The following is a 24788-nucleotide window of genomic DNA, read 5'->3' on the forward strand; positions in this document are numbered from 1 at the left end:
AAACTGTTCCATGTGCAGCAGCCTCCTGTTTCTAGCACTATCTTCACACTCATTCACCCTGCCAAATCCAAACAGTGCTTGCCACCGTTTTGCTGGCTAGAATGTAAATATTATATCTAAAATTGTATTTTTAGTTGCACATCATTAATTTTTTGGGGGAAAAATAGATATGGCTGTGTGGAGTTATACAAGGAACATTCTCAAGAAAGATTGTTGATGAATTAATGAAAATGCTTCCAAGTGGAGTTCTAATTCAATAACACAGGGACATTTATTCACTGGTTACTCCTCCCTGAATATAATAAAATAAAAGTTACTGCTGAATTTTTCAAAATTTTAATGTTTATCAGCAAGATAAATTGTGGCCTATCTAATAAATGTGTGCATTCCCCAATTTTTTTCCTATTGTAACTGTTGGAACCAAGGAGCAAAAGGTTCTCTCGTATGACAAGCACCTGATCTCATCCTTGTAGTCCTTGAGGAGGGGCCTAACAGAGCTGTACATTTCCTTGCCCACAGGAGTGAATCAGTAGTTGAGTCACCCTGAACTTTGTACTGTTGGCAAAGGACAACATGAAAGGTCCGTTTCTGCCTTGTCAAGCAAGAGGATTAAGGAAGGTTGGATCTGGGGAAGATAGAGGCATGAAAATCCAAGTGGATTTGGTGTCATGTATAAAGTTGCTGAAGAAATTGATGTAGAATCTCTGATTGCACAGCTATACAAATTGGAAAATCATTGAGTGCTCACTAACAGAATGGATGTGTTGGGAATCTCCAGGATTTACAAAGATCCACATGCAGTTCCAAGAACTGAAAATCTGTTTGGAGTAGAGTGATTTCTCTGTTGCCTGAAAATTGAGTAGAATTATCATTCAATTGTCATACTAATATTCTATTCCTTTCAATCAATATAAAGATCAGCTATCAAAAGGGAAGTAGTTATTGTTCAAAGCACTCCTCCATTTTAAAGATCAAAATAAATTAATTGGGGTGGCACAGTGGTTAGCACTGCTGCCTCACAGCTCCAGGGACCTGGGTTCGATTCTGGGTTTGGGTCGCTGTCTGTGTGGAGTTTGCACATTCTCTCCATGTCTGCGTGGGTTTCCTCCCACAGTCCAAAGATGTGCAGGTTAGGTTGATTGGCCATACTAAATTGCCCCTTAGTGTTTCAGGATGTGTAGGATAGAGGGATTAGTGGGGTAAATGTGTGGGGTTGTGGGGATAGGGCCTGGGATGGGATTGTTATTGGTGCAGACTGGATGGGCCGAATGGCGGCCTCCTGCACTGTAGGGTTTCTATGATTCTATGATAATGTGCTCAAGCAGAATTTTGATTGACCTTTTTTGTAAAAGAATCAAATTTCCACTTTCCGCTTTTTGAACCTGACGGTTTGGACATCATTAGGTCTCGAGCATCCTTGAATTCCAGTTTAGTTGTGATTGTGGAAAAACTGGAGTAGGAGCAGGGCATTAACATATGATATAATCTAATCTTTTTAACTGCATTACACTTTCAATACTATACTGTGGAACGTGTTTTCTCTTTGTTGGCAGAGCTTCTGTCTTAAATTGGCACACTTAGTTCTGCATGCTCATGTTTCCTGGAGCCTGTCACAATGTGCTTCAACTACTTTTCTGCATAATTGCCCAGTATCATGTACCATTTACCTAGAGAGACTCGGTCTTCAATTTAAAGCTGTTCCTCAGACTGCTATTTTGAGGTTTATTATTTTGTTCTCAGCAACGCGACCAGCGTGTCCAATATTACACCAGGTTCTTTTCAAAGCTGAAATGAAGGTTTTTCACTACTTAATGTTCGCTATATTTTAGTTTTACATTACATTGCTGTTCAAATCCCATCATGGCAGCTGGTGAAATTTAAACTCCATTAATAAACCTGGAATTATAAAGCTAGTCTTAGTCTTGGTGACTGATGTATCAACAGTTATCATAAAAACCCATCTGCTTCACTGATGTCCTTTAGGGAAGGAAATCTGCCATCCTGGCCTGGTGTACATGTAACTCCAGAATCTCAGCAATGTAGTTGACTCTTAACTGCCCTCTGAAATGGTCTAACAAGCCATTGTGTTCAAATCGTGACCTTGCCAGTGGCACCCACATTCCATGAAAGAATACAGGAAAACAGTATCCAAATTGCTTTATGAAATGGTTAATATATTGTGTGTATTCTTATTCCCCAGCTAAATTAATGAAATGCAAGGTACACACACAATATTGAATGTAACTTCTGGCATTTAATCTTTGACCGTGTGATTTTTCTCCCTTTTTAACAAAGCCTGTTGTGGTTTTGTAATCAATTGACTGGTACAAAAAGCTGATATCGATCATAATTCAATGAGGTCGAATGATTGAACACCATTACCAGTATATTGTTTCTCTATTTAAGATGGTTCTGATACCAGGCGGAGTGTTCACTATGGGAACCGATGACCCTGGAATACCTCAGGATGGAGAGGGCCCAGCCCGAAAAACGCACATTAAACAGTTCTACATGGATGCGTATGAAATCACCAATGCTGAGTTTGAGCAATTTGTCAGAGCTACTAGCCACAGCACAGAGGTACAAAATGTTTTATGCCTTCTTACATTTCTCGTACTATGCCATTTCTGGAACAAAAGTATCTTGAGTCATTGCAGTATTTGTTAATGTGTCTTAATTTGGATTTCTGGCCTGGATTAGGATATGGTCCTTTAGTTTCTCATTATAAATTGGAACAATCGTTTATATTTAAAGCTGAAGTAAAGATGTATGGAAAATGGATGCCAAGTTAAAGAGCTTGAGATTAGGCGGGGTGCTCGAGTTGGAAAGGCAAGGTCTTTAGAAGAAAGAGATTGGTTTAGGGAGAGAATGAGAACAAAGTGATGAAAGGCAAGGCTGCCAACACTTTGAGGGAAGTGGAGGGGACAGAATTAGAGAAATGGTGTGTAGAGCTATAGGAAGCAGGGAGAGGGGAAGCTTTGGATGGATTTAAACACAGCAGACCAACTGACAATAATTGGCTACAGTAACATTGCTCGAAGGTGGTGGTGAGAGAAGGTGTTCTCAACTTGTCGCAGTTGGAAGCTACTTTCTTCTACAAAACCTATACCTGCCAGTCACGCAACAACTGCAACCTTTCAGAAACTCGAAAACCAATTTCTTGCTCTTGAACTCATTCCAGTCTGGTAATGGACACGATGAGTATGGCCTGACCTTCCCAAGTCCAAATTTCAGTATCTGTTCTCCCAAGTGCCATATTTATATTCTTACATTTATAAACCAGTGTGTTTGAAGATTAGATTGCTGCAGCTTCCAACTGACAATGCAGGCATTGTCTACGGTGGAGTGAAACAGCAAAGCTTTCCCTCTGCTCAAGATTCTCTGCAAATCTGGTCTTGGTTAGAGAATCATTCACCTACGGCTGTGCTCTTCTTACTGATGACTGCCGATCAGTCCTTTACAATGTTGTGATCCGGATAGTGTCGCAGGAGTTTGGAATCCCATTTAGTGTCTAGAACATAGAACATAGAAAAACTACAGCACAAACAGGCCCTTCGGCCCACAAGTTGTGCCGAACACATCCCTACCTTCTAGACCTACCTATAACCCTCCATCCTATTAAGCTCCATGTACTCATCCAGGAGTCTCTTAAAAGACCCTATTGAGTTCGCCTCCACCACCACTGACGGCAGCCGATTCCACTCGCCCACCACCCTCTGTGTGGAAAAACTTCCCCCTAACATCTCCCCTGTACCTACCCCCAGCACCTTAAACCTGTGTCCTCTCATAGCAGACATTTCCACCCTGGGAATAAGCCTCTGAGAGTCCACCCGATCTATGCCTCTCAACATCTTATATGCCTCTATTAGGTCTCCTCTCATCCTACGTCTCTCCAAGGAGAAAAGACCGAGCTCCCTCAGCCTATCCTCATAAGGCATGCCACTCAATCCAGGCAACATCCTTGTAAATCTCCTCTGCACCCTTTCAATCTTTTCCACATCCTTCCTGTAATGAGGCGACCAGAACTGAGCACAGACTCCAAGTGGGGTCTGACGAGGGTCTTGTATAGCTGCATCATTATCCCCGGACTCCTAAACTCAATCCCTCGATTGATAAAGGCCAGCACACCATATGCCTTCTTAACCACCTCCTCCACCTGCGGGGCCGATTTTAGAGTCCTATGGACCCGGACCCCAAGGTCCTTCTGATCCTCTACCGTACTAAGAGTCTTTCCTTTTATATTGTACTCCTTCATCCCATTTGTCCTACCAAAATGGACCACGACGCATTTATCTGGGTTGAAGTCCATCTGCCACTTGCCCGCCCAGTCTTGCATCCTATCTATGTCCCTCTGTAACTTCTGACATCCCTCCAGACTATCCACAACCCCACCAACCTTCGTGTCATCGGCAAACTTACCAACCCATCCCTCCGCTTCCTCATCCAGGTCATTTATGAAAATGACAAACAGCAAGGGTCCCAGAACAGATCCCTGGGGCACACCACTGGTGACCGACCTCCATTTAGAAAAGACCCATCTATATCCACTCTCTGCCTCCTTTGGGCAAGCCAGTTCTGGATCCACCGGGCAGCAGCCCCTTGGATCCCATGCCTTCTCACTTTTTCTAGAAGCCTTGTATCCGCTGGAGCTCCAACTAGCATGCTGTACTTGCAGCATTTCCCACCAATGGGAGGCATTGTAGCCACTTGCCAACATGTGTCCAAAGATGTGCCGGTTAGTTGCATTGGCTGTACTGAATTGCCCCTTCGTGTCCCAGGATGCATCGTTTAGAGGAATTAGCGGGATAAATATGTGGGGTTACTGGGATAAGGCCTGGGTGGGATTGTTGTTGTGCGGGCTCGATGGGCCAAATGGCCTCCTTCTGCACTGTAGTGATTCTGTTTGCAACAACACCTGCCATCTCTACCACGAAGGATAAGGGAGCAGGTGCATGAAAACGCCATAACTTTCAAGTTCCTCTCCAAGTCAAGTCACATGCCACCCTAACTTGGTCATCAGCATTCCTTCCTTGGGTTAAAATCCTTGCAATCATTGCCTAACCATAGGTCAATTCTCTGAAGCCAGGTTAATGTCTGTACTTCTGGCTTGAAAGCAATTCAAATCCCAAATCATTGCTGAAGCAGAATTGCTGGGAATAGACTGCAGAAAATCTATAGCACACCAACTGGTGTACCACTGACTTTCTTCTCATTCTGTGCTCCAGAAGCCACTAACATTGAACTTGGGAGAACTGTCCTTGTCAAAATTATTTCAAGCAACATTTTGCAGGATCTGATGTACAAAATTTCTTTTTTTTAAATGTTGAATGACATATTTTTCTCTTCATATGGGGCCTATTCAGACTGGAGTCAACACACTTAGTGTTTTGCAATTCTCAACACTCTCAGATTTGGTGTATTGTGGTTCAGTTTCTTTAACTTCATTGTGGTGTTCATTGTTCACAATCTTTTTTTTGGTTCTGGCGGGTCTGTAGGCAATTGCTTTTCTTTCCAGAGATCTATCACACTCTTTCATTCACACAGCTGAATAGCCATCTTCTGTAACTGTTCCTTGCAAACCACAACTGTTGTCCATTGTATTAATTAGGAGCAGGAGCAGACCACTCAGCCCCTCAAGCCGATTCCACCATTCAATAAAATCATAGTCAATTGTAACCTTCCCTCCACATTCCCACATACTCCTGATAACCTTGCTTATCAGGAATTTATCTTGCTCTGCCTTAAAAATATTTAGATTCTCATCCTCAAAAGGCAGTGAAAGCAGAGCTACAAAGACTCATGATCTCCTGAGAGAGGGTGGCACTGTGGCTAGCACTGCTGCTCCACAGCGCCAAGGACCCGGGTTCAATTCTGGCTTCGGGTGACTGTTTGTGTGGAGTTTGCACATTCTCCCCATCTCTGCATGGGTTTCCTCCAGGCGCTCTGGTTTCCCCTCACAGTCTTAAGATGTGCAGATTAGGTTGATTGGGCATGCTAAATTGCCCCTTAGTATCAGGGGGGCTAGCAGGATAAACACATAGGGTTACGGGGATAGAGCCTGCGTGAGTTTCCTCCGGGTGCTCCAGTTTCCTCCCGCAGTCCAAAGTTGTGCAGGTTAGGTGGATTGGCCATGCAAAATTGTCCCTTAGTGTCAGGGGGATTAGCAGGGTAAATATGTGAGGCTACGGGGATAGGGCCTAGATGGGATTGTGGTTGGTGCAGACTTGCTGGATCGAATGACCTTCTGCATTGTAGTGATTCTATGATCAATATAATAGTGTTTCTGAAAAAAAGGTTAGTTTGCTCGAGTAAGTCTGGATCTGTGCACACATAAAACTCTGGATTGCCTGGCCAGGAGTTTTATTGGAAACCTGACTGGAATTGGAATGAGAGTAAAGACATCCGAGGCCAGTGGTGTCATACTCACCAAGGACTTGGCTTTCTTGCTTATTTTCCACTGTGGTTTTTAATTGAAAAGTTTCACATAAACATACTTTACAGAAAAAAAAGTTTGCGGTGAATACAAGTTTCTACGTCTTTTTTAGAAGACAATCCTTTAACATGACCTTTCTATGGGACTTCTATCCTACTTTATTGTCTCTGTCATACATACTGTGATCTCTACTCCCTTTATTATTTATGGAGTTGCCCTTGCTTGCAGATCCTTCCCTTATCTGAAGTAGTATTCTGTTACTCATTGCTTCCCCCACACACATTACAACCATCTGCTGTATTTTCTATGTGACCATGAGTATACTGATGCGTAATGAGGGCATCATGATCGGCACAGGCTTGGAAGGTCGAAAAGCCTGTTCTTTTGCTGTACTTTTCTTTGTTCTTTATGAATGTGATATAGGCTTCTGCCTGCCCGGTGCTAAACCCATTGTACATTCAACACTCGTGACCAACCTAGTGTATCCTTTTTTAATGTCAATGTAATCATTGCAGCTTGTGCAGTAGGAGAGGTCTGAGCACCAAGAGGAACAGAAATAGGAGTAGGTTATTTGGCCCCACGAACCTGTTCCATCAGTCAATAAGACCATGGCTGATCAAATTGTGGTCTTAACCCCATTTTCCTGTCTACCCCCTCAATCCTCAACTCTCCTTTCGTCAAATACCTGTGTAGCTCTGCCTTGAATACATTTAATGACCCAGCCTCGTCTGCTGGCTGAGGAAGAGAATTTCAAATACTATCAGCCCTCTTGGGAGGAAATTGTACCCCATCTCCATCTTCTATGGTAGACGTTGTTTAAACTGTGTCCCCTAGTTCCACATTCACCCACATGACGAAACATCCTCTGTGTCTACCTGGTCAAGCCCCCTCAGAATCTTACGTTTTCAGTAAGATCGCTCCTCATTCTTGTATGAATATTAGGCCAAGCTACTCAACCTTTGATGACAAGACAAACCTTTTCATCCGAGAAATCAGCATACCGAACCTTCACTGAATCTGATTTTGTGATTTATGTCCAAGGATACCCAGGTTCACCCATACTGCATTATCCTACGGAGCCTCCCCGTTTAATATTCTGCTTTTCTATTCTTTTTGTGAAAGTGGACAATCTCACATTTTCCCACATTGTGCTCCATCTGCCAGATTTTTGCCCACTCATGTAACCTATCTAGAACCCTTGGCTGACTTTGTATCCTCCTCACAACCTGCTTTCCTATCTATTGTTATATCACCAGAAAGTTTGGTTACAATACAGTCAGTCTCTTCATCTGAATCTTGAATTTAAAGTTTATTTATTAGTGTCACAAGCAGGCTTACATTAACACTGCAATGAAGTTACTTGAAAATGCCCTAGTCGCCATACTCCGGCACCTGTTTGGGCACACTGAGGGAGAATTTAGCATGGCCAATGCACCTAACCGGCACGTCTTTCGAATTGAGGGAGGAAACCAGAGCAGCTGGAGGAAACCCACGTAGACACAGGGAGAACATGCAGTCTCCGCACAAACGGTGACCCAAGCTGGGAATTGAACCTGGGTCCCTTTGTCCCAACTCACTGTTTCCTGTTGGGTATCCAATCCTCCATTCATGAATGGTGAAATATCAGTCCCAAAATCCTGAGCTCCTGTCTTGTGTATTAACTTTTTATGTGGCACCTAATGCATTTTGTCTACTGATTTCCCCATTATCCAACCTGTTACATTCTCGAAAACGCCAATAATCTTTCAAGTAAATGCTCTGCAAGAAATACTCCAATGCATTACACACATCATATCAATGGCACAACTTGATTTGACAGTGTTGACTCACTGTGGCTGGCTTTGGATGCAGTGAGCAGCACCCAAGATGGTGATTTCCATTTGCTGCTCTGTCTCCACCTGCAAATGGAAGGAGGAAAGTTAAATGTGTCAACCTCCCGTCGTGAGCATTAAAAACAACATTGAACGTCGATAATGGATATGTGAATGTTCAAGAAAAAGCAAACTGCAAAGAATGTTATGGGAATGAAGTAACATTAGGAACACAATATTCAAGATGCGATTGAGACTATTGAAGCAAAGCATGAGAAGTTTGAAATGACTGAAGCAGTACTGAGGCTTTTAAATCCAAAGCAAATCAAGACCATAATTTTCTGAAGTTAACACTCCATTGTTGTTTCTTTCCCCCATTAGGCAGAAATATTTGGAGACTCCTTTGTCTTTGAGGGGCTACTGAGTGAGAAAGTGAAGAGCATCATAACCCAGGCTGTAAGTACTACACGCCTCATACACATACACACTGTCATATATGTTACTCATGTTTGTGACCTGCGCCAGTTCAAAATCCAATGTCAACAAGATGGGATCATGGCTTAAGATCTTGAGATTTATCTTACTGCTGATGCAAATAACTAAACATTTTTCAGTGGCACAGCAGAAAATGGGGCATGATTAATTTTTAAAACACACATTCTGTCTTATTCATCTATATATTAAAATTCTTCATTTTCTTATCATGATTTTTGGCCACACTTTTATACCAACTTTCAACTGTTTGTGAAACTTTTTTTTCCTGTGGTATCTCCCTATGTAATGTCCTCATTATCCAAGGCTAATCAGGGTTCAAAGATGCCATCATGTCACAAGCAGAAGAGGTAGGCCACCAGAATTACCTCTGTCAATAAAGGGCTTGAACCTGTGCTGTTGGCACTGTCAAAAAGTATACTCTGCCCAGCTGAGCTAACCAGCCCTATGTAAGGAGTCTTTACAATGCCAACTCTGTATGTGAAGCAGTTTCCCATACTGATGGAGTTATAGGATTTGGCGAGTGGGTGGTGCTGTGCAGTGGTCTTTTGAAGTATTTTATGGGTACTCCCTTACCATGTTGTGTGTTGAAACACTTTTGTTTGTTCATTGTCTGTGGAAAGAATACAGAAAACCACACGGCTACCTTGACTACAGCTCTTCACACTCCACGTCCTGTCAGGACTCCATCCCATTCTCTCAGTTCCTTCTCCACAATCTCTTAATGTACGCCATCAGCGCCATTGTTGGCCTTCATCATCACCATTTACGTTCCCTTTGTCTTTTTGTATGTGCCATCCCAATCAATTACAGCTCCTCCCCTCCTATTCACCCTCTCAATATAAGTCTTGTCCTATTTTCCTTGAGCACAGTAAGAAGTCTCTCAACACCAGGTTAAAGTCGAACAGGTTTATTTGGAATCACGAGCTTTCAGAGCGCTGCTCCTTCATCAGGTGATCACTCTGAAAGCTCATGTTTCCAAATAAACCTGTTGGACTTTAACCTGGTGTTGTGAGACTACTTACTGTGCCGCTCTCTTGCTATAATCTCCTGTATGTTACTACACAACCGCACTAAATGAAGTAAATAGTTGCATTTATACCAAATGGTCTTTTGTTGCTGAGTTCTGCAGTGGTGTCTGTTGTCTAAGTTTACTTTTGGTACTTGACCAAGTTGTCAAGTGTTTGAAATTTGCTAGTAATAAGCATATTGCAGATCTATAAATTCTCTGCATCACTCAAGAGTTTCTAGCTGGCTTTATTCTGATGTCTTGCCATGTGCTGCACAGTAAACCTCATTCTGCCAGCTGGTTCCCAATTGGAATGTTAAAATCATCTGATATTAATAAACTGTATAGAATTGGTCGAGACTTCTAAGTGTTGTGGGCTTCAAATAGCAACTGGTGGTGTGGAAGAAACACTCATGTTCAGAGTTAAACACCTCCGAGTGCAAATGCTCCAGTAAATTTGTGACTCGTGCCAAATTTTTCTATACTTGATGTAGGAATCTTCTGTATAGAATCTGGTAAGGGGAAAGGAAACATTACAAGAAAATCCTTTAAGTATTCGGTCTTATTTTAATTCCAATTGGGTAAAAGTTAACCCATTTATCAACAGAATTCAGTGAGATTTTCAATCTATTTATACTTTTCATTTTCATACAAGCTGTAGTTTGCATTCAGCATAACCAACTGAAACGTGCATGGTTGTATGCAGTGAAGTAAGACTTTATATAAGGGGTCATCTGTTGGCAGGTTGAATGGTAGGGTTGAGACACCAGTAGGATGAAGGTATAGTGGGCACGAGTGGCCTGAAGTTTTGTGCTTGGCTGACTGTAGGAATTTGTCCTTTACCTGAGCTGAATAAGGTTGTGTAGTAATGCACAGAAAGATTAAAGGTTTTTGTATAGCTGCACTGTCGCTCCCAGGCTGACTCATGTCCCACAGATGCTGTACATGAGTGTCTGTGATAGTGGGTGACAGAGATTGTTTAGTTGCATCAATGCAAGGTTTTGTGTCTTTGCCCTGTGGCAGAGAGTGGGTGAGCAATGGGACCAATTCCAGCTTTTCTGAACTCAAGAGGAGAGGTGGTGTTTGTGGATCATCTGTTCTCTTTTTGCATCCATTGCTCTTTCAATTGTCAAGACATCCCATATCTATCTTTCTCTAACAGGCACATCAAAATAATCTGGGATGCCAGTCTCCTTGACTACCCGACAGTGGGTGTCTTTTTCAAATAAAACAGTTTTTCAAATTTTGTGATGGGTTTTTACAACAATCAACAATGATTTTATGGTCATCATTAGACTTTGAATTCCAGATTTTTTAAATTCAATTTAAATTTCAACAACCGTGTTGGGATTTGAACTCTGGTTCCCAGAGCTTTTTCTTGGGTCTCTGGATTACTAAACCAGTGACAATACCCCTACACCATTGTCTCCTTTGATGGTCCCACAAAAGTAATAGACATAGAAAAAAAACTATGAAGCAGTGAAGTTGAAATTTCTTCTTTCCCCCAATTTTAAAAAAAACCTCTGTTACCATTGTTCTATTTAGTTTAAGGTAGTGTTATTCATTTAGCATTAACTAACAGTGCCATCATGAACTGCAGGTTTGATGAAGCTTGTTTACATCCCTCAGGAAGTTAGATACCTCTTACCACTTCTGTTTCATATATTCTGTAGTATCTATTTCAGTACTGCTACCACCAAAAAATAATGAGCAATAATCCTCTAAATTTCTCTGTCTCTCTCTCTGCCCTAGTTTTATAATCGCTAAACTATAGATTCAGTATCTATTAATAATTTCTGCTTCTCTTTTATATAACCTAATTTAAAATCTCTACAACCGTTAATAGGCTATTACCTTGATACATATCCCAGTTTTACATCACTCGTGTTTTAATGAGTTTCTGTCTGTCTGCAGGGTGTTGAAAGGGTGGAATTCAATTTGGTGCTTGGGGAGGCTGTGCAATTTTCTGGCAACTTGACTGTCTTTCAACTTTGATTTTTTTCCCCCATCTTCCCCATTTGCCCAAACCTGTTTAAACTACAGCACAATAGATCTACTTGGCTTACCACGGTGTAGGTCATTTAAGTTTATTCAATGTAGAAGTACCATTTCACAATGAATCACAAACTGCTTGCCATTTTTTAACTTCTCTGAGGTATCACTTTCCTTTCACGCACTCTTTATTTTCTCTAAAATTCCCACACACTCCTCCAGGCAGCACAATTTAAATAATTTTAATGATTATTTAATTGTCTTCTGTGGAAAGCTTGTATGTAAATTAACTGCTGTTTCCTACATTAAACCAGCAACTTCAGAAGTCCTTCATTGGTTGTAAGATGATTTTGGAAATCCTCAGGTGATGAAAGGCACTATATGAAGGTCTTTTTTTCTCTTTTTAAGCCATATAGACCAGATATGAATAGGGGCCAATCCCTCAAATGTGTTGTAGTGAAATGATCAGAGCTAAGACAACGGCAGAAACCTATCATTCGGCCTCTGTGCCTTTGAGTTAATGAGGAACAAAGTTAACCTTTGCCCTCTTTCACAATAGCTATCCATTAACCCCTGTAGCCAATGTATCTATGTCGAGATTGATTGAGGGCAGGATGTAGCCCAGCTGTGGTTTCCAGTATAATTGAATAGGTTGGCAAGATTGCCTTGTAGCAGCGAGCACTCTGCTGCTGCAAAGCAAAAGCCCACAAAAGTTAATCAACTCCTTCAAATGAGGAGGTGCAAGGGAGAAAATGACAAGGCAAAAAACAATTATGATCTCAGCCTGACTAGCCATTTTGGGAATGGCTCTGTGCCCTGTTATCAAAATGTACTTTCAATCATATTTTATCTCGGATATAAAAATGAAGATTAAGGAAAATCACATGTCTCTTGCATTATTGTTATCAAGATCCTGTTTGTTGTAACCTAGCAAGCTGTCCACTGGGAGATTATTTGTCGGTAATTATTTACTATTATTATCCAAAGTTGAGCCTTCTTCCCAAAGTCCCACTTTTGTAATGCTTGTAATTCACCTGGGAAATGTAAACATTTAGAAAGCTACATTTTCTGTCTGAATTGCAGAAGTCAAATATTAAAACCGGTTTAGCAACACGAGTTCAGAACCCGGAGCCACAGAATACATGATAAATGTTGGTTTGATCCCCGCTGTTACTCATCTCCCCATCTGAGATCTGGCACAATGGAGGGAAAAATTAGTGGCTCTTGGTTACCCTTTCACAGGCAAGCGATACTTCAATAGAAGGCTCATTTGACATTGATTTCATCAACTGGTTTTGAAAACCATTATAATGTCTGTTTCTCTTGCCATGAAAATCAAACAGATTTATTTTTAAGACCTTTTTTGACTTAGCTGCAGTGATTTATTTGGAAAGCTGACCTGTTGACCAATTGTTTTGTCCTTCCTGTTATCCATTGAGCTACAGGGAAAACAGGAGTGTTGAATTTGACAACAGTAATTTCCATCAACTTGGATGTCTCGTGATATGAGAAAGGTCATCTGTCTATTGTGGACATATCCTTGTGCTTCCTCCCTAAGCTGAATGGCTGTTGGTGATATTTTTATCTGATTGGTTTAAGGGAGCATGTTCTAACTTTTCCTTCTGAAACCAGAGTTAGACTTGAGTGTGTTACTCGTAGCAAGATGATTGGTGAATAACACAAAACTTGAGCTCCTAATCTAGGCCGACCCTCCAGTGTAGTGCTGAAGAGGAGCTGTTGGAGGTATGGTTTTTCATACATGATGTGAGGAGACCCCACCGTAAAACATGCAATGGCAATATTTCAAGGAAAAGCTGGAGAACTTTAACCTCTTTTTTTTCCCATCCTCCCATAGACTGTGACCATACTCATCCTTCAATCCGCTTTATTGAAAATGCAGGCTCTCCAATTATAATTACATTGCCGATTGTGTGATTTAGCTGCATAGCTATTCGCTGCCACATTTCCAAGTGACAACCATTCCAAAGTACTTGGTTGACTGTAAAAGGTTTTGGCATGTCCTGGGGTGGAGAAAGGTGCTATGTAAATGCAATTTCTTCTTGCATGGGACAAGAAGCACTGGAAGCTCTCTGTGATCAATGTTAATGAGTCTTTTCAGTTGCTGAGGGAATGTAGATATCCTGTACTGCCAAACTGCCTGAAGTAAAGGTTTAATTTGTTGGCTGCCAGATAATGCTCACATTTACACTAGCAATAGTTAAAGTTGTTCGTGCATAACTTGCCCCAGCTGGTGGGACTTTAAACAAAAGACTGTTACCATGGAGACAATATTGTCTTACTTTACTCTGGCTCACAAGGCTGCAGCTTTACGATGGGCTTGAGCTCATTATCATTTTTCTTTTAATATCTTTTGGCTAAGTGTCAGTTGTAGCTCGTTCGGGATAAGAATCTCGGCTCGCACAATATTTTTATATAATGGAAATGAGCTCAGGGTCCATGAAAACATTGCAAGCTCATTCCTCAGCAGCAGATTATAAAATTGCAGAGCCTTTTCAAACAGCAAGATGACCTAAATAGATTAGTGAGGAAGGAAAGTCTTGAAGATTTTGTGTTCAGTAAAATCTTCCTTTTACCTTTTTTGTGGAAGAAGATGTCGGCATATTGCATGTTTTCTTGGGCTGAACTCTCAGCAGAGATAAAGCTATGTAGAATGTTGTTTCGGGCACACTGATTAGAATAACAGCTACCTCAGAAGCATGTATTTTCTTGCACCATTTCAGGCTGAGACAATGAGTTTCATCCATCAATGTCTTGAGAATATAGAAAGAAACAGAGTTAACATTTCGGGTCAATGGCCTATCTTTAGCTCTTCTAATTCAAAACATTGACCCGGTTTCTCACTCGACAGATGCTGCCTGTCCAGATGACTGTTTCCAGCACTCCACTCCTCCCCCCACCCCCCCCACCCACCGCCCCCCAGAGGTTTGCAGCTCTTGTTCGATGTCAAAATACTTTTTGGTCAGAGGCTTAGCAAAATGATTAATGTGTCATCAGGTTGCAAGGGAGGTTTGTCATTCAAGAGGTAGATTTAACTGGCAGCTAGGCTGGTCAATCCTCAGCCCAGTTAACTTGGGGAGAGGTCAGAGATCCTCCCTCTTGCTCAGTCTGTGACCAGTTTCAGTGAAAGGTACATGGGTCTCATTTTCTAAAAGGTGGTGTACCATTCACATGGGAGGTTTTTTTGAGTTGTGAAAGGAGTCATCCCCTTATCAAACTGTTTATTTTGTAATTTTCTATCATAGGACTAGTAGATAAATAAATCTTTGTGAAAGCTATTATGTTCATTCACATATTCAGACAAAATAAATACATTTGCTGTTTTAAGATCTTGAGAGGTAATCAGTTCACGTTCAAAATAATGGTATAAACAGGTGTGACAGCACGTGCAAGATTATTGGGGAGATGGTAGCAGTGGTCATGTCATTGGACCAGTAGTCCAAAGGCCCAGGCTCATGCCCTGGGGATGTGTGTTCAAATCCCACCATGACAGCTGGTGGACTTTATCCATTGTAAAGACCCATCTGGTTCACTAAAAACCTTTAGGGAAGGACATCTGCCATCTTTGCCTGGCCTGCATGTGACTACAGACCCACAACAATGTGGTTGACTCTAAACTGCCTTCAGAAATGGCCTAACAAGCCACTCCATTCAAGGGCAATTGGGAATGGGCAACAAATGTTGGCCTTGCTAGTGACGCCCATATCCTCCGAAAGAAATTTTAAAAATAAGACAGTAGATGAGTGGTCAGATATTGAAGAAGGCAGTTAGAGTTACAAAGTAAGACGTATTCATTGAGAAAGAATGACTGTCTGAGAAAGATGAATCGTCTGTAGATAACTAAGGAAGTTAAGGATGGTTTCAGATTAGGGAAAAATAAGATCAGTGGGAAAAGTTTAGAAGCCAGCAAAGGATGACTAAAAAAAGTGAGAAAAAGAGAATGAGAATAAACTAGCAAGAAATACAAGAACAAATAGCAAGAGCATCAAAGTATATTTTAAAAAAAGAGTAGCTAAAGTAAACCTAAAGGATGACACTGGAGAATTAATAATGGAAAACAAGGAAATGGCTGGAATTTGAAACATATATTTTGTCTTTGTCTTCGCAGTAGAAAATACAAAGAATCCTTCACCGCTGTGTCAAAATCCCAAAACTCCCTTCCTAATCACACTGAGTGAGTGTACTTACACCACAAGGTCTCAGTGGTTGAAAAGGTGACTCACCATCAACTAGAGGGTGATTAGAGATGGGCAACAAATCTTGGTCTAGCCAGTGATGTTCACGTCCCATTAAAGGAAAACAAAATGAAATTAGGGGGCGAAAGGGAGAGCTGCTACTCAGCAGTACTTGGCTAACTAATGGGACTAAAAGATGACAGTTGCCCAGGAGCTGATGGCCTAGATACTTGGGTATTAAAGGAACTAGTTGCAGAGGTAGTGGATGCATTGATTGCAATCTGCCAAAGCTCTTTCCCATCTTTCCTGGGCCTCCATGTTTGAATCCCACCAATCAGGTTTTTGCCCCTTCCACAGTATCTGAAGTGGCTCGAGTCAAAGTCACAAATGTAATCCTGTGTGATTGTCACAAGGTGAACTTCAGCTTCTTGTTCTTCTCCAATGCCGCTCCACTACTATCCAGCTGGGTGAGACTGATCCCACCTGGTCCATCTTGTCTGTTTAATTATAGCCAGAAAATCACTTGAAATCTCTTCCAGTTCCTGAACCGTTAACTCTGGTGTTTTCCCCCAAGGATCTATCATTGGTCCCATCCTATTTCTCATTTACATGCCGCACCTTGACGACATCACCTGAAAGTATGGCATTAATTTTCGTGTGTACACCGGCAACACCTAGTCCTACCTACTTCACTGACACCTCTCTCGACTCCTCCCCATTACGTAACTAAGACTGCTTATCTAACATACAGTAGTTCTAATTTTTCTGTCTCCTCACCAAGCTCCATTCCCTATCTACCATCTCCCTGGCAAAAGTCTGAGATTAAATCAATTTATTCATATCCTTGGTGACACATTTGATCCCTAGATGAACTTCCAACCTCATTCATGCCATCACTAAGACCACCTGTTTCCACCTCTACAACAGCACTGGACTTTACCCCTGTCTCAGCTCATCAGCTGCCGAAACCCTCATGCCTTCATTACCACTAGACTCAACTATTCTGACTCCCCTGGCTGGTCTGTCCTCCATAAGCTTGATCATCTAAAACTCTGCTGCCTGTCTTAATGAGGAGCAAGATCCAATTCTCCTATAAACCCTGTACTCACTGGCCTACATTGGCTCTCAGTCAAGCAACATCTTGACTTGAAAGTTCTCGGCCTTGTTTTCAAATCCTTGATTGGCCTTGCCCCTCCCTATCTTTGTAATCTCCAGCTCTACAACCCACCAAGATCTGTGTTCTAATTCTTGTGCATCCCAAGATTTAATCGCTCCATCATTAGCAGCCAAGCCTTCAGTTGCCTGGGCTGTAAGCTCTGGAATATCCTCCCTACACCTCTCCTCCTCTTTACCTCGCTTTCCTTCTTAAAACCTATACCTTTGACCAAGGTTGTGGTCATTTGACCTAATATCTCCTTGCATGTCGTGGTGTCATACCTTACTTTCTGATGCTTCTGTGGAGTGCATTGTGGGGTGTTCATTACAATGACGGCACAACATAAATAAAAGTTAATTTTGTTCCGAAATTCCCTACATTCTGACAGAGTCCCAACAAATTGGAAAATCGCAAATCTAACTGCCCTGTTCCAGAAGCTGGAGACAGTAGGCTGATTTGCCCAGCATTGGTCATTGGGCAGAGTGCTGGAATCCATTACTGAGGAAGGAGCAGGTGGACTTTGAGAAGATCATGATACAATCAAGCAGAGTCCATATGGTTTTGTGAATGGGAAATTGTGGTTAACAAAATTAAGAGTTCTTTCAAGATGTAACAGACTAAAGGGGATCCAATACAAGTATAACATTTGGGTCACCAAAGGCATTCATAAAGCTGCCACATATAAGGTTAATGGAGAAGGCAAGTGCTCATAGTGTTGGGGGTAATATTTTAGCATGGAGAGATGATTGGCTGACCTGTACAGAGTTAAGATAAATTGGTCATTTTCAGCTTGGCAACTAGTTGGGTGCAACAGGTATCACTGCCGGTGTTTCAACTACTGTAGATGTCTACATATAAGTCAATTTATAAAACCTTGGAAAAGTCCCCCCATAAATGGGTCAAATTATACACAGTCTAAAAGTAAAGTGCTGGTCACCATTTTGAAATATTGACATGCGACACAGAATGGGTGTATCTTAAACTTTGTATGTATTCTCAGCGCAGCCCATGTTGCCTGTTTGATCAATTGCATCCCATTATAATGTGGCAGTAAATAAAATGAGCATTTTCTGGGTGAAAAATTGAGGCTGATTAGTAATCCGAGTACAGCATTTCATGGCTGAAAAGAAGAGTTGACTTGTTCACCAAGTATTTACAAAAACATGATTTTTGTGGCTGGAAAATTGGCATCATCTTGCACACAGGGTCAAATTGTATGCTGTAATTTATGACATTTACAATCTGTTAATGGCTTGGATAAAGGTATCAAATGTATTGTGAGCAGATTTACTGATGATACAAGATAGGTGGGAATGCAAGTTGAGAAGAAGATACCCTTGCACGGTGATGTAAATAAGTTAAGTGGGCAAAAATTTATCAGATGGAGCATAATGTGAGAAATTAGAGGTTATCCACTTTTGGAAGAATAGAAAAATAAAACTTTAACTGGTGTGAGACTGCAGAATTCTGCGGTACAGTAGAATCTGGGAGTCCACACAAATGGAACTGTGTTAGCATACAGGTACAGCAAGTAATTGGGAAAGCCTTTATTGCAAAGGGATAGAGTATAAAGATGGGAAGTCTTGCAACAACTATGCACACCTAGAGTACTGCATGCAGTTTTGATCCCCTTATATAAGGAGGGATATATTTGCATTGTACGCAATTCAGAAAAGGTTACTCAGTTGGTTTCTGAGGTGAAGGGGTTTTCTTATGAGGAAAGTTTGAATAGGTTGGACTTATGCTTTTGGAGGTTAGAAGAAAGACAGATGATATTGAAACATGTAAGATTCTGAGGGAGTTTTGATGGAGAAGGTGCTGTTTGGATGTTTCTCCTCATTGGGGAAATTTTGAACGGGAGGCGCAGTTTAAGAATAAGGGATCTCCCGTTTTAAAATTGAGGTGAGGAGAAATTTCTTCTCTCGGAGGCCTGTTAACTTGGGAATGGGTGGCACAGTGGCTAGCACTGCTGCCTCTCAGTGCCAGGGACCTTGGTTCGATTCCCATCTTGGGTCACTGACACTGCAGAGTCTGCACGTTCTCCCAGTGTCTGCGTGGATTTCCTCCAACAGTCCGAAAGACATGCTGATTAGGTGCATTGACCATGCTAAATTCTCCCTCAGTGTACCCGAACAGGCACTGGAATGTGGCGATTGGGGGATTTTCAAAGTAACTTCATTGCAGTGTTAATGTAAGCCTACTTGTGACTCTAATAAATAAACTTTAAACTTTAAAACTTTAGGAATTCTGTTTCTCAGGAGGCTGAGTCACCAAATAGGTACAGAAAATTGAACAATAGGGAAGTCGAGGCTTGGGGGGAACAGCGAGGTCAGTAGTTGAGGCAATGAAAAGATCTGGAGAACTGTATGGTGACTCCTCCTATTTCATATGCTCTTGTGTCCTTATAATATGCAGTGCTCACTCTTAATGGACTTTATGATATTTCTGGTGTCACACTATTATACTATCATTTAACGTCTTTACTAGATTTTATTCACTGAGCATTGGTTTTTAAAAGGAAATTTCTCAATCAATTGCAAAATCAAATGTTTAAATTTTCTATCTTCGATGCATGTGCACAAGATGGAAAGAGACTGGTGACCAAGCATTGGTTTTGCAAACTTGACAGCAGCTGAGTAGGTCAACTTGAATGTAAGGCTGGAAGGGTTAATTTTTCCAAACTCTATGTAGGCATGTCAAATGAATCTTGGGTTGCATTAAATATTTTGGACCTGAAGATCAAAAGAGTCTGGCTTTGAAAATTGAAGAGCTTATGAGCCTTTAAACTGCTAATATTTCCTCTTGAAGTAGAACAGCACTGCCAATTTAAAAACTCCAGGTTATTGGAAAATAAGGCTGAATCAGCTCACTTGACTGCAAATAAATTGCAGGCCAGATTTTTGAGGCAGTCAGCAAGTTTGGACTTGTATAAACACCTTTGTTCATGAAATGTCCCACTCCAGGTAATTGACTACAAAATCTCAGCTTGGATTTCAGTGCAGTACTGAGGGAATACCGAAGTTCTCTCCTGTCTTGGCCAAAACATAGCTTTCAGCCAGTCATCCAAACAGATTTATCTGGTCGCTGCTGTTTGCAGGATCTTGCTGTGCATACATTGGCTGCTGCATTTCAATAGTGGTTGCACTTCAAAAATACTTGGTTGTAAAGGGCTTCAGAATATCCCGAGATTGTGAAAAGCCTTTTTATAACTGAGATTTTTCTTTCAATTTTCTTAGAGTGGAGGAAGAATAGATACCAAGGACCTGAGTGAAGGGTTAGTAATCCCTCTGTGTTGGCTTATTCTTTTAATCCTGTTACATGCGAGTTGAAAAATCAGCTGTGCTGACGAAGTGGCCCACCTTGCATTGGTGTTCACCTGATCCAGCCTATAGCCCTTGAGAAATCTTTTCATCGGAAAGATGTTGATTTCTATAGTGCTTGTTCAAACTACTAATTTGCTTGATTGGAGTGAACTTTCAAATCCTTTCAGACTTTTAGGTTTTTGGGTTAAGGGGCCAACCCAAATCTGTAAACTCACTCAAGTGGAAATTTCATTTAGTTTGACCTTTTTGGTAAATGGTGTGAGACTGGACTTGTTGCACCATATAGAATTGAAATTGCATGTATAAATACCTTGGGTTGTAAGAATTGATGGTGTGGGGCTGGGACTATTCTTTGAAGCAAACCAAACGATTCGGTATGTACAGCAATCGTGAACCTTTGAGTTACACTTGGTTGCAGATTGAACACAGTCTGCTATGTTATTCTAAGCCTTGAGCAGTTGTGGCTGGGAACAATTCCTCACTTTACTAGAGGTATATAATTCATGGTGTGGTCAGTGCCTTTATCTCCAATTTGAAGGTCTTTAGAAGTGAGGTCTCTTTACACAATTTAAGTCTTCAAAGCTGTTTCAAACAGATCACAGTCCTACTTTTCATTATTTTTGATTTTGGTGCAATTTTTATGCTCTTGAAAATGAGAGCTGCTCATGCTGGGCATTCCTATTATATAGTATCAACAAAAACTATATCAACTTAGTTGTAGAATAGATGCTATTCTTTTCCTAAGTTTAAGATGGAAGACCAGAGAAAGTTCCTTCATGACAATGAGAAGAGGGGTGATCTCATTGAACCACACAAAACTCTTAATGAGACTTTGTGGGGGAGATGCTAGGGTGATATTCCCCATGAGAAGGGAGGCTCGAACTCTGGGAAAACAATCTCTGAATAAGAGGTCAGCCTTTTTGGACGGAGAGGAGATTAAATTTCTTCATGGAATTGTGAACCTTTGGAATTCTGTACGCAACATACAGTGGATGCTCGATTATTGAGCATGTTCAAGTACCTTTTTTGGATACTGAGGGAATCGAGGGACGTGGGAATACAGTGGTGAGGTGAAGATCAGCTATGATTTTTCTGAATAGCAGAACGGGCTTGAGTGGCCAAATGGTGTTGTACTCCTATTTCTGATCTTCTTGAACAAAGGAGTAATGAAGAGCTTTCATACAATCATCCAACACTGAAAGGGGCCACTTGGCCTAATATGTCTGTGCAGGTTTTTTGGAATGAATCTGTCCTATTAATCTCGCTCTCCTGCTCCTTCCCCATGGCCCTGCAGTTTATTCCCTTTCATTACTTCTCCAATTCTCTTTTGCAAGTTATCACTGAATGCGCTTCCATCATCATTTCAAGCTGTGCATTTCAGATCAGCTTTGGGCTAGAAGAGTGAGGCAGCATAGTCAGACCAGCTTTTTAAACCATTGTTGAAGCCAGGTTCATTAACCTGTATTTAATTATCCTCTTTGTCCCCTTGATAGAAGGTTTGATGTAATCTTTCTGTTGTGGTTTCATAAACAAACCAATGCTCCAAGGCAGCTCTCAGCAGCTTTCCACAGAGGATTTTTTTCATATTTTAAATAATTTCATATTCCTGTAGGCCACTAACATTGCATTTGATTTGCAGCAGGGGTTTGCACTACTGTCACATGTAAAATAGCCTTCCTCCTGACCTGGCATTTTGCAATGAAAGGAAAAGCAAAATTAAAGCTGGAACGTTTTGGGGCATCTGTAGATCAAGTTTGTGTTTTGTCGAAGACAGAAGTATAGGAACTGATAGACATTGCTGAAACAAAATGGAACAGGAACGGGTCTGCCAGCCTCTTGGGCCATTTTCACCATTTAATTAGATTGCTACCTCAGCTTCATTTTATCTACCTCTAGTCCATGTCCCTTAATACCCTTAGCTAATAAAGATCTGCTGATTTCAGGTTTGAAAGCTCCAATTGTCCCAGCACACACAGCCTTTTATAATCTTCTGTATGCAAGATGCTTTATTTCCTTCCTAAATACCTAAAGGTGCAGTATTAAAAATAGAAAATGATGGAAATACTCAGCTAATCCAACAACGTCTTTATTAGCGCGAGAAATGGGTAACGTTTTAGGTCAATGACCTTTCATCACTTGTGGGGAAGAATGTTACCAGAGACCATCATGCTGGAGCAGACGCGATAGACCTATTACCATAAACTTTCTATGAATCGATGATCAAGAACTGGAAGAAGATAGAAATATAACAGGTATTAAACAATCACAGAGGCAAGGAAAGGAGGCTGGGAACAATGAATGTCTGTCTTGTGATGGAATGAAAGACAGGAGCAGTTAAAGACAAATATGTGATCGTGCAGAGCAAAAGTCGGTGGTAATGGGATAAGTAAAGACACAGTTGAGTCTGAGGAGGTGTAAATAGCAGTTGTAGAATCACTACCAACAACTGCTTTTCAGTGAAGGGGATCAGTGTTGTGGTATGAAATTACATGGAATACAGAAATAAGCCACTTGGCCCAACCAGCTCATGCTGATTTTTATGCGCCATTTGAACCTCCTCCCATCCTTCCTAGAACTCCATCAGCATCACACTCTCTTTCCTTCTCCCTTATGTTTATCTCGCTTCCCCTGAGATGTATCTACACTATTCACTTCAACCACTCCCTGTTGTAGTAAATTGCACATTCTCATCACTCTTTGGGTAAAGAAGTTGGATTTGTTGCTTATCTCAGATTGATGGTCTCTAGTTACATTTTTCTCCACAAGTGGAAACATTCTCTATCCGCTCTATCAAAAGTAACAAAACAAAATCCTCAATTTTAAAACCTCTTATTATATCAGCTGCCTTCTTCGAGAGAAGTGACCCAGCTTGTTCATCCTTTCCATCTCACAAGTTTGGTATCATCCCCATAGGACCTTTTTTTTTTACATCTTCTCCAGTGCCTCTTGTATGGTGACCATTTAAAAAAAAAAAAATTTCATGGGAAGTGTATGTTATTGGCTCAGTCAGCATTTATTGCCCATCCCTAACTGCCCTTGAGAAAGTGGTGAGCTACCTTCCTGAACCGCTGCAGTCCATGTTATGTAGGTACACCCATGGTGCTGTTAGGGAGCGAGTTCCAGGGATTTGACCCAACGACAGTGATATATTTCCAAGTCAGGTTGATGTGTGACTTGCAGTGTAACTTGCAGATGATGATGTTCCCATGCACCTGCTGCCCTTGTCCTTCTCGGTGGTAGAAGTCACTGGTTTGGGAGGTGCTTTGGAGGATGTCGTCTAACCGAACTTTGTTACAGATTGAGCCAAACATCTCCACTTTTCAATTCTATCCATCTTCAGGTGAAACCTGAGTGCTTGTTGTTTTTCCGAGACCTTACCTATCAACTTGAATCTTGCTGAAAAGAGTAACATGTTGCTGAAGCTTTTCATCTTGCACTCATATGGACAAATGCAAGAATGCCAAATTTCCAACAGTTCTCATTTATACCACAGGTACTATTATTGTGGTCTGCTACTAGTGTAGTACTGCCACTGTAGAATTACCACTTTAGTATAAACTATAATATAAATATCCATAGAAGGAAAGTAATTAGAAAGATGCAAGAACTCTGGTATTTGGGGAGCATAATATCTGCTGATGGAAGCTGCAACAAACAAGAGTAAGGATAGCAATGAGAAAGGCCATGTTTGGTAAGAAGAGATGGTTGCTAACTGGAAAGCTGAACAAACAATCTCAAAGCGACTTGTACAGAGCTTGATTTGGAGTGTTGTTTTGTATAGATGTGAGTTGGACCTGAAGGGAGAAGAGGAGCACTTGCTCAATGGCTTCTAAATATCGATTTGGAAGAGAATGGACAAGACCAACTGGATAGAAAATATAACAAAGGATGAAGTACTCAGGACAATGAATTAAGAAACAAAAATTTTCCTGAATGTAATTCAGAAAAGCCTGAGTGATTGGGTAGGGCACATAGGCAATGAACTAGTAAAAGATGTTACAGCGGGAAAGATGTCAAGGAAGAAGAGGAAGGAATGGAATATCAATGCAGAATGTTATTAAAAGAATAGCACGGGATTGAGACGCATGGAGAAGATTATGAGCTATAGACTGTCTTTGGGCAGAGCACACATGATAATGAATAGTGCTTCTACTGTCTCTCTCAAGATTTTCAAAAAGGAAATGTTGGAATTCCATGTTGAGTCCAGAAGGCTGTAAAATTCCTAATTGAAGTATTCAATTCTTGATAAATTACTTTTGAATGATGTGGGAGGCTGGGGTAGAGCGGTTGAAGTAGGAGTGGGATGGAGACTTGCAATGACAAGCAATGGGAAACTCAGTAGCACACTTGCAAAATTAACATAGATGTTCTACAAAGAG

The 24788-nt window shown here is 41.1% G+C and overlaps 1 protein-coding gene across 1 annotated transcript in view; it reads left to right on the plus strand.

Moving 5' to 3' along the window:
* The window catches only part of LOC144491510 (formylglycine-generating enzyme-like), a 122389-nt gene that overhangs the window by 7532 nt on the left and 90069 nt on the right, over positions 1-24788 (plus strand). Inside the window, exons 2-3 of the mRNA XM_078209413.1 lie at positions 2407-2580; positions 8626-8700. Coding sequence (XP_078065539.1) covers positions 2407-2580; positions 8626-8700 — 249 coding nt within the window. The remainder of the gene's footprint in view (positions 1-2406; positions 2581-8625; positions 8701-24788) is intronic.

Source organism: Mustelus asterias, chromosome 3 (assembly GCF_964213995.1).
Source record: "Mustelus asterias chromosome 3, sMusAst1.hap1.1, whole genome shotgun sequence".
Classification (NCBI taxonomy): domain Eukaryota; kingdom Metazoa; phylum Chordata; class Chondrichthyes; order Carcharhiniformes; family Triakidae; genus Mustelus; species Mustelus asterias.